Source organism: Amphiura filiformis, chromosome 4 (assembly GCF_039555335.1).
Source record: "Amphiura filiformis chromosome 4, Afil_fr2py, whole genome shotgun sequence".
NCBI lineage: Eukaryota > Metazoa > Echinodermata > Ophiuroidea > Amphilepidida > Amphiuridae > Amphiura > Amphiura filiformis.
The window spans coordinates 82,439,154-82,454,914 of NC_092631.1; the positions used below are offsets into that span (position 1 = coordinate 82,439,154).

Here is a 15,761-nt window from a genome sequence, read left to right on the forward strand (position 1 = left end):
AAATGGGATGTCCAGTGATTTTCGGAAATACTTTATTTATTCTTGTATTAGGGCCTACGGTACACAATTCCTACGGTGTCCCCTTTGGCTGCGATGTATTTGTTTAATAAAACCTAAAAAAACCTAAACTTTTATACCTTAAAATAGTCACATTTTGCCCATTTTCAAGTGCAACAAAAGAACTTTGATAGGCCTATAGGGCCTACAGTAAAATGGGGTAACTTCGGTCAGCGGGGTAACTTTGGTCGGTCAAATATATTTTTTTAAATGGTCATATTTTCGTACAGCAATATTGTTTTTATTCATATTTGGTGTAAATTTGCTAAGAAATATATTTGGAAGAAATAACAGTCGCTCATGTCCAATTTCCTCGAAATTTACGAAAAAATCGGCTTGATTAATATGAGCTTGATTAATTTTGCATAGGGTCAAATCACACAAAACAACAACTAGCCCATATACAGCGAAGATCAATTTTTATGATTTTTTTTCAGTTCTTCATGGAATGTAATACTCTGACCAAAGTTGCCCCAAATGCGGGGTAACTTTGGTCAAGCTATTTTTAACCCCTAGGGCACCCTTACAAAATTATTTAAAAATATTTTTCAACTTCAAGGTGTAGAAGGGAACCCTAATGTCATAAAAAAGAGTTAATTAGAAATATAATTGATTTTGTTTGGAAGCATGAGCAGTGGTTTAAAAACTCTGAAAAGTGCCCAAAGTTACCCCCATTTTACGGTAATGTCTATTTATATTTCCAACCAATTAAAAGTATCATTCTTCATTAAACAGGAACCTCTGAGGGCCGTAGTCCACACTACGCCTTAAATATCAAAATAAATATTCCACTGCTTTTTTTTATTTGTAAGGGAACGTTCATAAAATACTTTGGTGGGGGGATGGGCAAAATATGGCCAGGGACACAAAAAGTTTGAAGTTGCACAAAGAGGTGGACCAAAAAGTTTTGGTTACTAAAGGAGAGGGGGGTGTCAAAAAGTTTTAAACAAGAAAATCCTAAAAGAATAAGAGCATACAAAATATTTGCGCGAATATAGTACCAATAAAGTCCTTTTTTACCCCGATCGTGGCCAAAAATAGTGCAAAATACATTCAAGCCTTTTTGGAAGCTAGAAGACTTACGGCACGTAGTTGTACGGTCTATATAAGAAAAGAGTATTATGTTTGTATCCCACCGACCAGGCCCGGGATACCAGGTCAAAATGATGCAAAAAAATCTTGAGTACCGGTATGTGCCCAGATGTTGCTCCCATTTTCCTCTTTTTTTGTTACTTTTATGTATTTAATTATAAGAATGAAACATCATTATGTATTTTCAAAAAATTACTAGGGCCTATGCATGAATTGAAATTAAACGTGTGAAAAACACATTAAACTTGCATGTTTTTAGGAAACAAGCATATATAAATAAACGTTTAAACAAACATGTATAATTGTTATAATTGTGACTGAGTTTGTTACTGCACAAATGGAGTAATTTGGTTTTTAACCTTTTGGAAAGGGGGGGGGGCAATTCTCTCTGACTTAAACATATGTTAAGGCTACATGCTCTTTTTGGTTGCAATTTTTGGCGGGAAATAATCCCGCCAAAACATTAAAGTAATCTTTTCCCACAACTAAATATTATAGTCAGGAAATTAATGATGCATCTGGTAGCTTAGATCATAACTTTCATTATACTTAGTTGCAATTATCCCAGATAATTCTTGATTTGTTTTAACAGAGTCTTGAATTGTCGATGTTTTTGATCAAAAAACATCACTCGGTGTATTTTGAAACTCGAGGCACTAACTCTTCTCAAATTAGCCCCAAATCATAATTTATTATATGCACGTGTAGCAAACACCAATGGGAATAATTGGACGTTGTTTGCGGAGCCTAAATTTGGTTTGATTTTATTTCACAATAATTCTAAGGTGAGAATTTTGACCTGACATTTCCTTTTTGGATTTCCAATTTAAATTAATTGATATTGTTACGAGTCGTACTAATTGACTCAAGGCCAAAATCACCTTTTACCCGAACTCACACGAATGCACAACACAAATACATTGTTTGATTATGCTAACAAAATCTAAGTCTTTAATTGAAAGCACGTTATTATTGGTACAATATACAGGGTGTCCCAAAAAAAAAAGAGGCCACTCATTGCGCCTTGTTTTTCTCCTATTTCTGGAAAGTGGATTAAATATATTTTGATATGTAAAGAAACCTTTAATCGTTAGCTTTAATACACCAAAACAATCATTTCAATGGGCTCACAACTATTGAAGATATGCCCTTTTGAAAAAAGTACCCGTTTTTCACTCTGTCCACGGATAGCAAACATAGTGCTTGGGATGGCTTATGCTGTGGAGTGGCCTACACGATCACCAGACCTCACACCACTTGATTTTTCCTTTGTGGCAAAATCCAAGATTTTCGCAAACGTATTACTGAATGCATTCGCAAGTATCCGACGCACAAGGATGGTACGCAACGCAATTGATGTAATGAGGACCAGGGCTGAAACCTGTATTCGCCAAGGAGGCAACCAGGTATAGAGGGCAGAGCAGCACAGTAAACTCACTTCAGAAGAACCAAAGACAACCAAACAACCTTTTAGGGCTACCTTTTATCCTAAAAAGAGAAATGCTTATGTTGTAAATAAAAAAAGAAAGCAAGAAACAACAAAGTAAGAAAGTAAGAAACATAAGAAAACAAAAAGGCATAAATAACCAAGAAAAATTAAGTAATTGCAAGTAAAGCAAAAGAAGTCCCATTCGGCATCCATTTTACCCACAAATAAATGACACTATTAACAAATTCATTGCCCATAAACCAACCGGTAAAGCCCATAAATAAAGTTATCATTGAGGAATGTTTGATATTCATGCTTGGTATGTGTGTACTCCTTTTCAATCTTTGAAGTAGCCAAACCTTCTCCGTGGACAGAGTGAAAAACGGGTACATTTCTTTAAAAGAGCATATCTTCAAAAGTTGTGAGCCGATTGATAAAATTGTTTTAGTTTATTAAAGCTAACGACTCAAGGTTTCTTTACATACCAAAATATATTTGGTCAACTTTTCAGAAATAGGAGAAAAAGAGGGCGCAATGAGGGGCCTCTTTTTTTTTTGGGGACACCCTGTATGACAACAAATGCACATACACAATAATCAAATATAATTACTCTTTATCTATTTAGTACTTAGCCAGCATTCTCCTTCTTGGTGATCATAAAGTTCTTGCAATGTTCTGGACGACTGATGTGATATATCCTTATTCACTTGTCCTGCGAAAATCAGCGAAGTCCATTGTACACTTGCATTTATAAATCCTTGCGTATAAAATCCTCATACAAAAATGGTGTTACTTTCTCCCAAGTACTAAACTCCTTGCATCGTTCTCCAAACACGTTTATAACTCCTTGCGCAGTTCTCCAAATACTAAACTCCGTGCGCCGTTCTCCTATACTAAACTCCTTACGCAGTTCTCCCAATCTCTTTACTCCTTGCGCAGTTCTCCTACTTGGTAGTATTTCCACCTTTCACACAATATCTTCAGGAAGCAGGACTGCAATGCAGTTGTCCCCACTTATTTTGACAGTTGCGTTGAATCAAAACACCAGACTTCAGCAAGTCGACAGAAGAATATATTCCTTTCTTGGAAGAAGTACGTTCTTTGACGTATTCTAGATCTTCTCCGACTACACTGGCAAATAGTAGTACTTTGACTACATAAAATATTTCTGGTTTGCAATTTCCTTTCTTTGAAGGAATTGGACTGTAAGCATATTAGCTAGCTAGCCCAGATCAACACTATCAACTGTGACAATAATTGTGTTTACATTTTCTTATATATCAAGCAATGGGAAATCACAAGTATTAATAGCCAAATGTGATCTTGGGAATTCCCAAGCCTTATTATAACATTAACCTTTCTCATTACATCACTTCATTAGGGAAATTCCATTACATCACTTTCACTTTACAACCTCAGGGGGTTTCCAAATATTCCAAATTAGATATGATTCAACTTGTTTTGCTCAATTTGAGAGGGGAATTCCCCCAAAATGTCATCACTCATGTAACTTTGTAAACAAAGATAAATCATCAAATTAAATTACTGAGGGCACATCACAATATGTGATATTTTGAATAAATAAAGAGTACGCTTACCTTTCTGCAACACTTCCCGGTATCATTGAGCATCTGCTGATAGCCAACATTTTAGCTGAAAACAGTCCCTTCCTATCATTTTTGAACAAAATATGGTTCAAAAGTACGTACACTGCGCGTATATTCTGGCACAGTGAGGTAATGAAGAGAGCTATTTACGATGGGGTATCTATTGTAAGCTATTAGGGTAGGCCTAAAGTATATCTTCCCGCAAGTGACAAGATGTGTCAAGCAGGTGCATACATAAGGGCGGTATATTCAAACGGTATTGTCTGGATCATTGAGTATCGATTGCGCACGTATACACGGATGGTCCTCCCCAGGTTTTGACATGAATTACAAATGACGTCGTGAATGACCCAGCGTTTTCATTTTATTATTACAAAATTAATCGTCGTTTATCACGAGTCCTAAGAGTCGTACCAGTTCAATTCATCAAAATTAATTTGTATTAAATGAAAAACAAACAGACAAGTAGAGTCATATGTCTTTCTATGACTGTATTCCTACCAAAATCTGATTTTCAATACACTAGAAACGTGTTGATATGTAGGCTATATCTTTGAAAATCGCCGAATGTTAAGCACAGTCACCGTGGCACAATAGGCATCTTTAGCATTCATAGTGCCTTGGCAGTGGTTCGAACCCTGGTGAACATTTTAGTATTTTTTATTCTTTTTACTAATGCGCTGTGCCGTTTTTCTAACACGCCCCTGAATGAAATTGATGGGCAAGTACCCTTAAAAGGGCAAGGGGCGGATTTAGAGGGGGGCGCACCCGGCGCGCGCCCCCTCTATTTTTTGCAGATCGGCGCCTGACTCTGTGTATTTTCACAGAGCGGCGCCTGACTTTGTGTGGGCGCCGAGCCACGGCGGCGGCGACGGTGGCTCGGCGCCCCCTCTATTGAAAATTCCTGAATCCGCGCCTGCTTAAAAGGGCATTTCGTGATCCACAGCCTCATCCCCCACTTTTTTCAAAAACAGTTGAGATTTTTATACCATTTCATATAATTTTTTTTACCATTTCATATAAATTTTACCCGGCACTACAATTTGCCTAGCTATAACCCTGCTGGACATACTGTATTAGTACAGAGTGCGCGGCCGTCCCGGTTTCTTCTTCCCATGTGCTGGCATACATTATAAAGGACATATTTTTTGCATGAGAGTTGGTGAACTTTCTACGTGTTGGTCATCGTTGTGTTTCAAAAAGAGGTACATTTGAACCAGTTTGCATAGCTAATAATGTGCTATTTTAATACAACAAAGAAGGATATTTTGAGCATATGAAGGTAGGTACTCCTCCTCTCCAAAAGATTAAAGTTCTAGCTTCTTCTGTCGACTTGCTGGAGTCTGGTTTATAAAACAACACATTTGCTGCCAATAAAGTGGGGCAGTGCAGAAAGAAGCCCGTTTCCTGGGAAAGAGAGTGATAGGTGAAAGAAACACTATATTTTTGGAGATTGTCATCTGCGCAAGGAGTTAAGTGTTTGGAGAACTGCGCAAGGAGTTAAGTATTTGGAGAAAGCAGTACAATTTCTGTGCAAGGATTTTATACGCAAGGATGTATAACTGCAAGTGTACAATGGACTTCGCTGAACCGTGACAGTGATTTTCGTAGGATAAACAAACGAGGAGATATACATCAGCCGTCCAGAACATTGCAATATAACTCTATGATCACCAAGAAGAAGGCTGCTGGTTAAGTACGGTACTGATTAGTTAAAACTGTGTAATTATATTTTATGTGCAATTGTTGTCATGTATACCAATCATATTTTACTTTCAATTAAAGACTATAGATTTTGTTAACTTAATCAAACAGTGCATTGTTGTTGTCAATGATTTTCTTCGTTTGGATTACCCCAAGGCTCACCTTAGAGCAGGCGACAGGACATTTACTCTATGTGCCTCACGGGAATGGAATAAACTTCCCATCACAATAAGACAATCCTCTTCTATCGCGAGTTTTAAAAAGTCGATTAAGACCTATCTTTTTCCATGATATGTTTCCGTTGATTTCCTTTGTTGACGGTGTTATTTTATGCCTTGTATTATGTAAATTTAAGGTTTGTACTCTATAACATTATTTATTTAAGGTTTTTGTTTGTGTACTTTAAGATGTTTTTATTTTTACTTTGTAAGCGCTACGACAGCTTGTCATAAGGAACAGCGCACCAAAAGTTTTCTGTTATGTTATGTTATGTTTGTGCATTCGTGTGAATTTGGGTAAAAGGTGATTTTGGCCTTGAGTTATTGCGGCTCATAACAATGGTACATATGGTTTCCTCATACATCTCCTCAATGAGATCTGCCAAATTGCCGTCAACTCCGATTGATATCTTTGAAATTAACAAAGTGCTCCTGTACAGTACATATGGGCAATTCCATGGTACCTCGTGCTACACTTTTGCGCATCCTTTTACAAACTTGATGCTCCAGCTTTTAAACTCATTTGAGTGGAACCTTTAACTGTTGTATTTTAATAACCAACATTCATGGCTAGATTGCTACATGACGATGTCAACTGTTGTACGTTTATGACAGCTGTGAAAAATGGTCACTCGTGCTACGAGTAGAGGACATGCTAAAAATCGCTCACTTTTATTTTGATGATGTCCTAAAACAAAAAATACTATAAAGCCCAATTGAATATGAAAAGTTACTACTATGGTAAGATTTATCTTGGTATACCTTAAAAAGATTTAGCCCTCATAGTTTTACATTTGCTTGCAACAACATGGTAACTCGTGCTACGGTAACTCGTGCTACAGTTTGTCCGGCCAAAAAGATGGAAACGAATTACGTCAATACATTATCGAGATAAAAACATGAAAAACATCACAGAATATATAAATTTAGATATTCCTTGAGCAATTTAAAACAAAAAAACATGAAATAAAACCTTAATGAAGATGTGCAAATTAGATCCAAAATGTAGGTCTTTTTTCACTCAAAAGAGTAACAAATTTTGCCAAAAACAATTCATGGTAAACATGCACCAATGTAACTGCAAAACAATTTAATTTAAGGAGCATGTTAAAATCTTTCATTTAATACCAAATTTGCCATTGTAGCACTTGTAGTTTTAAAGTTGCAAGCATTTTTTCATGTTTTGGGGCCATGTCCACTTTTGCTTGGAATTGCCCGTATCCAGTTTATGTCAATTGCCTTTAAATCAACAAATTCCAGTGTATGCGTATTTTCTTTGCTTTCTCTATTACAGCGTCATAGTCAGTGGTGCCAGAGCTTCTAAATCCACATTGTTCCTCTCCAAGGTTGTCCACCTGTGGATGATGTTCTTGATACAATTAAGCGCGTCAATATTCAGCATTCATGTTAAAAGGGCATTTCGTGATCCACAGCCTCACCCCCCCACTTTTCTCAAAAAAAGTTGAGATTTTTATATCACTGGAATACTCTTGCTACATAATGTTTATGTACAAAATATTTCTTGCAGATTAATTCGTTTAGCAAAGATATCGCGAAATTTTAATTTCGTTCTGGTGCACCAGAACGAAATTACAACGTATTGTCTATGGAGCAGTGTAATACACATAATCATGCATAACTCGCAAACGCAAAATCGGAATCAACTGAAATTTTGGGAATATGGTGCTTTTTTCGTGGATATGAACTGAAAAATGTCATAAAAAGAGGATGCTAGGATCACGAAATACTCCTTTAAGTCCGTGTAATATGTCATAATTGGAACCAGCAGCCAATAGTTGCATCTTTTAGCTCGAATTTAAGACCTCATTCGTTGAAATTGTTCAAGAAATAAAGACACGGCGATCCCAAAATCCAAGGAAGATACCAAATTAAAAGTTGCAGTTTGCTGTATTGCATACCCTATTGATTTGTACACAAAGCGTTTGTGAACAAGAGTACCAGCGCTGCGCTTCCATTGATTAGCACGTTAAGGTTATTAATTATTTTAAACTGTTGTGATTTGGTAGTTCACAGCATCTTACGAATGGTAGTAAGCTTAGGCAAAAACTGCATTGCCCAATTCATAGCGAGCGTGTAGAAGAATTAAAATATCACAGATATACTTTTATAGGTGCTGCGGTTCTTGAGTTACGTTGTAAAGAGGTCTGAAACAACAACACTTTTGTAAAACATACATAACTCGTTAACAACAATAAATTAAGGAAGTTTGCAAAGTATACGATTTGTAGAATGAACTTTTGCAAAGCATCAAGGTGTTAATTTTCAATAATATATTGATCTAGATAATGAAAATCGATTTTTAGGTTGCTTCGACCAACAATACCTCGTCTACCCTTAAAACTGGCGTCGTGCTTTCATTGATTAGAACAAAAGTGCAACTTTTGATTTCGTTTCTTCATTAGGTTTTAGACCACCGTTTCTGTAATTCTCAACCAATTTCAACAAATAAGGTCTTAAAACGGAGCTAAAGAGTACGGGTATTGAGTGCTTGTTTTAATTTTGACATATTTGCCTTTATTTAGGATATACAGGGGTCAACATAACTGGTACCTTAATTCTTTGGCTTACTGTAGTTCTACGGCGGATTTAAAGTCTTAATTATCCCGTTCTAAATTGCCGTGTTGACCTACCAACACAACAACTGTGGCAGATTACATTTAGGTGTAAGATGGGGAATCTGTAAACATTACAAATGTGCCAAAATATCAGGTTTGAAAAACATTATCAATTTCATATTATAATATGGCTTTAATGCGTGGTTCTTTCGTAGATTTCCAGTTCTTTTAATGATAAGTTTCCCCGATATAAAGGGGTCTGGTGGATAGGCCATTATTTGTACACATTTAAGGGTAGATGCGGTATTGTTGGTCGAAGCAGCCGAAAATCGATTTTTATTTTCTAAATCAATATATTATTGAAAAATAACACTTTGACGTTTTGCAAAAGTTCATTCTACAAATCATATACTTTGAAAACTTGCTTAATTTATTGTTGTTAATGAGTTATGTTCATTTGTGTTGTTGTTTCAGCCCTCATTACAACATAACTCAAGAACCTCAGGACCTACAAAAGTATTTCTGTGAAATTTGAATTCTTCTACACGCTCGCAAAGAAATGAGTAATGCAATTTTTGCCAAAGCTCACTACCATTCGCAAGATGTTGTGAACTACCAAATCGCCACACTTTAAAATAGTGTATTACCTTAAGTACAGTGCAATAAAAAGGAAAAAAAAGTTTCCCCGATATGTTCCAATAGAGCACGCAATAATAAAGAAAATCACTTCAATTATAAATGTAAGTTCTATTCTACATATAACTTTATTTTACTTATTTATTACCGCTATTCTATTCTACTCCGTTACTCTGTTTATATTGTATAATACGAAGATATAAGGTGAATAAAATATAATTGAATTAAATGCAGGGTAAATATTGAGTATTAACTATGAGTAGGTACACTGTCAGATTCCTATTGCTACCAAACAGAGGTACCAGTGTGTGATTCCAATGTGTGTACTCCAGTGTACCCCCACGGGATCCACACAGGTAATCTGGAGTGCCACGAAGAAGTTGGGCAGCATGCAGTGTACCACTGGGGGCGGCAGCAATTAGAATCTGGAAGTGTATAATATATTCTGATATTATACTTTTCAAACAGTAGCCGTTGTTAAAGCCGGTTTTCTCATTTTAAAAGAGACCGTCGCTAATATTCTCTGTTGAATCACGTAACATTAACAGTTTACCAGATTTACAACTTTACGACTTAGTCACGTAATAACGATGATCCGAAATGGTTTAAATGAAATAGTATTAACAACAAAACCGACCTTATTATTATTGACCTTTACATTATCATTTCATACCACTTGAACTTACAAATATTCAAAGAACATGTTCCTCTCCCATTCATCATCTCCTTTCGCCTTGGCTTCCGCTTCCAAATTCATCTCATGCAACTTGAGGGCGCCAAAACATTTGCAGAATTCTGCACCAAGCGCTTCGCGTATGACGTCATCATTGGTGAAATAACCAAGTGCGGTCTTCATATCACTGGACAGTGTTTGAGTTTTTGGCGGCAAATTCTTTGCATCGTATGAGCTGAATTTTACAGGTGGTGGTAACTTCATCTTTTTTTGGATCCCGTCAATTCCAGCAGCGACGGTGGCAGCGAGACAGATGTATGGATTGCCGCCGGCAGCACCCATCCTGTTTTCTACAAATGTACCGCGTTCGCCTCTGACTTTAATACGCAGTGCTGCACTGCGATTATCGAATCCCCATGTGACCGGAAGTGGCGCGAAAGTACCTGTAATTTAAAATCAGAATATTATTATAATAGCGCTGATGTGCAATAATTATATTCTCGTTAAACATGTTAAACATGTTAAAAGGCGAGTGGGATGACAGGAACATGTCATTCCTTTTGTGTGTCAGCTTTGTTTGTCTTAATATTTGAGTGCAAACACCACTAGGTCATGCTCCCTTCCAGTTTTGGTATGCCTTACACCTTTCGGCATCTTATACTTGTCTAGCTATATAGCAAACATAATTACAAATATATTAAGCCTTGTCCATTTGGCATCCTCAAGACAGTATCTTCCGCGTGTGATACACACGCGATCAAAGTGGTAGGGCGCATGCACTTATCGCTGTATTGCGCGCTACAGATACACTGCCTTTTATCGCGAGTGTATCATACACGGACAGTCTCGAGAAAACCCATACATTTATCAGGTATACTAGGTCTAGTTTATCCTTAACATCAAGAATGTTATCACATCAAGACCAGTGAAATGTTACGTTTCATCAACATTGACTTCATTGCCAGACCTCTTGTCAACCATGTAACAGGTTCTATATTAGAGACACTGGTAGAAGACCAGGTTATCTGAACACACGGGAGCAGCAGAGAACACATCTAAACAAAACCTCACCACATCTAACAGAAAACAATCTGAAACTGAACAAACCAGATCGGTTATTTCTGACCGCGTTGCTAGGGATACTCGTGTAATAAAGTGAGAGGGGCCATCATTATAGATAAGGAAACAAACAGTAAAACAGAATACATCAAAGAATCAATCTGGATTCGGAGGAACAGCGGCAAGCTCCTAAACAGAGATGAGGGCCTACCAACCTTCACACCTATACGATCCTGTGTTGCACAAGAACTTTGAAACAGGAAATAATGCTGCTCAAACTCTGAGGGTTGCCGATCAATATCACACTGCACTTCAAAACAGCAACACTGCTGATTAAGTCAAACGATAGTTGACTGGTTTTTAATGGTCTTGATGTGATGAAATTCTACATTTTATCAGGGGATTTTATAAGCCAATGATTTTGTTGTAGTTGTAACATTACCTGGTTTGAATCGTTTGAGACAGTTGATTGTAGGAGCCATTAGAAGACTGATTGCTGGTGCATGAGCCAACATTCCTGCTATCCAATACTGAGCTACGTCAGAGAGTCCATTAGGGCTATTGGGGTCAAACATTAACCCCTTCTTCCCATCAACATCCCAAAGAGATGTGTTAAAATGACAGGAACTGCCAACACATTCGGGGAATGGCCTGGTCATAAAGGAGGCAATGTATCCATGCTGAAGAGCGATCTCCTTGACAGATGTTCGGAACGTATGAGCTGTATCCGGTGATGTGATACCAAAAGAAGGCTTATAAGTGATTTCAAATTGCCCTGGCGCGTACTCACTATCGAAATTGTCGACATCGATACCAACCTTTGGGAGATCTGTCAGAAGTTGATGGACTAACGCTGAATCTTTGTTGTTACGAATAGTTGCCCGCGCGCTGGTATCTTTCGTGATAGGATCGAGAGTGTTTTGATCGACTACAAAGAACTCATACTCATGACCAGACAGCAGAGAAAATCCCATCTCTTTGAGTCGATCAAGTTGCTTTCGCGCCACAGTACGCGGGTGAGGGGCAAATAACTTCCCGTCGAGCGTAGGATCCATTAAGACTCTGCCGGTATTTTTACACCAGGGGAGTGTAACGTAAGTGTCAAGATCAGGGATCATCAAACCATCGCTATATCCAAGCTCTTCATGGTAACCAGTGTTATGAACAAGGCTAAATTGAGGGTCAATGCCAACCATGCCGATGTAGTATGGAAACCCATCGTTAGTTCTCTCACGGAAATGAACTGCCCTTATGGTTTTAGAGCGCGCTATGCCATATGTATCGCTTTGCTCCCATCGGACCAAGTGAACGTCATCAGTAGCCATCTTTTGTAACACTTGGTCCAGTTTTTCTTGATTGACATCCATGGTACCTCTCTGCGCTTCTTAATTAAAAGACAAATTTGTTTGGTCTCCCTTCTGAGAGTTGTTTTTCCTGTAAAGTACAAAATATCTTAGATTAAGAAACATGACACTTTGCACACTTTATTACCACTCTTTGTTACTGGTGTTACTTAATATGACCTCAAATGAGCTTCATGATGTCAAAATTAAATTTCAAATGCTTCACACATCATACCTATACATTGTCATCAAGATTAATTAAAATTCTCAAAATAAGAATCAATCAAAATGAGAATCAATTTTCTCTTCTCCATGCCAATAATCATCCTGGTCTGGTAAGGCTGTCGTATATAGCAATCTGTTAGTTCCAATATCTGTGGTTAGACAATGTTACTTTGAAGATACGCATTCTTTTCTTGCCCTGTAGGGCTATTCATTGTCCGACCTCAGACCTGTCGGCTTGCGGCCTTGGATGTTTTTTAAGCCCTGCCCGGCTTCAATTGGGCCTTCATGTTCGACCTTATGTTACCCATTTCCACAGTGTAAAAATGGTCCACCAAATGGCTTCAATCGGGTTTTAATTTTGACAAATTTTCCAACTTCTCAAGAAGTCTTATACGCTAGTTGGCTTTTTTGTCTGGTACGATGTTGACATAGATATACAGATACATATGCAGACCTATTTTACCCTAGAACTACGAAGGGTACAACCCCCTTAAAATTTGTATCTGTTAGAAAACGCAAAAATGGCCTAAGCTAATTGTAGATCCATCATTTGCGCTCATTTTTTGAGATGAAATGTTTACCACAGGGTAGAACCGACCATCAAAAATGACCATGGAGTAGGGTGAAGCCAATTTGCTCTTGTAATTTGATCATTCCAAGAGCTACTGAGCAAGTGGCTTTAGTTAGTTTTAGCAATGTTCATATAATTTTTAGCCGAAAATCAATCTTACCTAGTTTTGTACAATACCGTAATTTGCCAACATTATGACGTTATTATAACGATATTATGTGGGGAATGTTTCCCGGGGGGTCACTCCCATTGTGGCCTGTACACCATCCGCGATAATGAAAACGCGTAAAAGGGTAGTTTTTCGTAGGTAGGCACGATACGAACGTAACGTGTTTAGGGTGTCAAAAACATGAAATATTGGAAAAAAGGGTAGCAAAATTGCAATTGCTAATACGCGGAAATGAAATTTAGGGTATAAAATTTGATACAAGCAAGAAAATCAGTGTTTAGGGTGTCGTTTTAGCCAAGGGTTAAATCCTTGTTTAGGATGCTTTTCAAAAGTTGATTATCGCGGATGGTGTACAGGCCACAATGGGAGTGACCCCCCCCCCCCGGGGGGGGGGGAATGTTTGTACTTATTTGGTATTACGGGAGACCCATAGCTATATATTGATACCAAATATAAACGGTAATGATTGAAAATTAGGGGATTTGCACCCCCCCCTGTCTGTATTACAAAATATGGCTCAGTAGTTAATAGGGTTAATACTGAACTTGTAGTTAATATTTGCAAAACATAAAACATTTATAAAAATGTACATGTGTTCATTCAATGAAATCTGTAGGTCACAGTGTAGTTGTTGTTTTACAGTCAATACAGATCATACATGTAACTTACCTTGTATTTGGTACTATCCCAGTCAGCAAATTGACGTCAATACAATGCCCGAACGCACTTGTAAATGGTTGTATATGAAACTTTTTCTGACATAAATTATTTGGCTCCACTTTATTTTTTACGATAGTAAGTAATTATTATTACAACGTTAAACCAACCAAGATTTCACACGTTTGTAAAATTATGTTATTACAATGATGCGATGATTCATACATAAAAATATATGAACTTGCAGTTATTTGCAATACACAATAAAGTGAAAATACGTGTAGTATTTACAGTACGTGTACATTCAATGAAATAGGGATCGGTTATACATGGTTAAAAAAGGTTTAAATGTTTCAGATTCCTTGGGCTACAACTTATTTGATACAGGATGATGTCCTGAGCATTTTGACACTTTTATTAATTTAATCGGCCAAAAAATGAGTAGGTGCCAAACAATTGATTCGGACGTGGGTGGAAGGGGGGTTGAGGGGGTCTGAAAATTGTCATTTAGCATAAAAAAATTATTCTATGCCTTAATATTCCATTGTTATTGGTGTTGTTTTACTTTCACTTTTGAAAGGAGCATCTATGTCCTTTTAGAAACAGCCATTTTATGTCGTATTTAGGGTACTCTAAAGACGAGCACGCTCTTCCAATTGAAAATTTTATTGGCGTATATGAAGAATAAGAAATTTGGGCTTTCAATTTTTTTCGTTTCACCGTGGTACCATTTTGAAATATACACACAAGTGTGCAAGTGCATTGACCCCTGTACGTTTCAATGATAGTGTTCCATAAAATGTCAAATACTAAGTAGGTGTTAAAGTACAGTACAACCGTGTCATGTAAAAAGTTCCAATTTCTTGATCAATGACCGCCTATATGATTACCTAGTACCTTCATAACGACACTAAATTTTGCAGTTTGAAGAGCGTACGTGCGTGCTAGAGCAAAGCGGCTTCACACCCTAATTTTGACATAAAACGACAGTTTCAAAGAATACGAATGCCCTATATCTTATGCAACTTTCAAAAATGGATTATTTAGCACCAATTACATATAAAACACAGTTTTGAAGGTATTTGGTTATATATGAGAAATGCCCTTTAATGACCTTTCACCCCAATTCTGTTTACACCCTATGGACTGACATAGCCGAGGGCAAGTTACATAATTGTAGGGTGTAACATATGTAGGAGACGCATTTTGAAACTTTTGTTTCCAGAGCAGAAAGAAAGAAGAATCGGATAGCATTACAGTACCTAGCTGACCCCCCCAGTTAAATTTTTAAAAAATAGGTGTCCAATTCCTCAGGAGATCATTCTGCATCAAATAAGCTGGAGCCCTAAGGAACCTCTGAAACATCATGGTTGTATTACCCACCCCTATTTACAGTACATTATACACAGATCCCGGGCACAAGTACAAAATGTACATAAAGTACAGGGCACGCTGAGGTCAAAAGGCAGTGTGATAGCTATCAGTTCTATTGGTAAACATATAGTTTATGGTTGGAAAATTAAAGGCACTTCTAGAGAGATACAATTCACCCAGCTCAGAATACTAATTTAAACCTAAAATTATATCTATGTGGTGCGAGTGTACGAGGGGCGGTCAATAAGTTCGTAGCACAATATACTTGAAAGAATACTAGCCAAATTCTTTCCACCTCATCATTCTTGAACATGGCGGGGAACATGATCACTGCATACCTTAATGTCCCTGTCTTCCTTAATGGCGCTTTG

At 37.4% G+C, this 15,761-nt stretch overlaps 1 protein-coding gene across 1 annotated transcript; it reads right to left on the bottom strand.

Moving 5' to 3' along the window:
- Positions 1-9,424: 9,424 nt before the first annotated feature.
- Positions 9,425-14,319, bottom strand: LOC140151514 (lengsin-like). Its single transcript, XM_072173879.1, has 3 exons — positions 14,029-14,319; positions 11,494-12,485; positions 9,425-10,435 (listed from the first exon to the last, which is right to left on the bottom strand). Exons 2-3 carry the CDS (start codon positions 12,416-12,418, stop codon positions 10,002-10,004), a joined length of 1,359 nt encoding a protein of 452 aa, XP_072029980.1. The 5' UTR covers positions 12,419-12,485; positions 14,029-14,319; the 3' UTR covers positions 9,425-10,001.
- Positions 14,320-15,761: the final 1,442 nt, after the last annotated feature.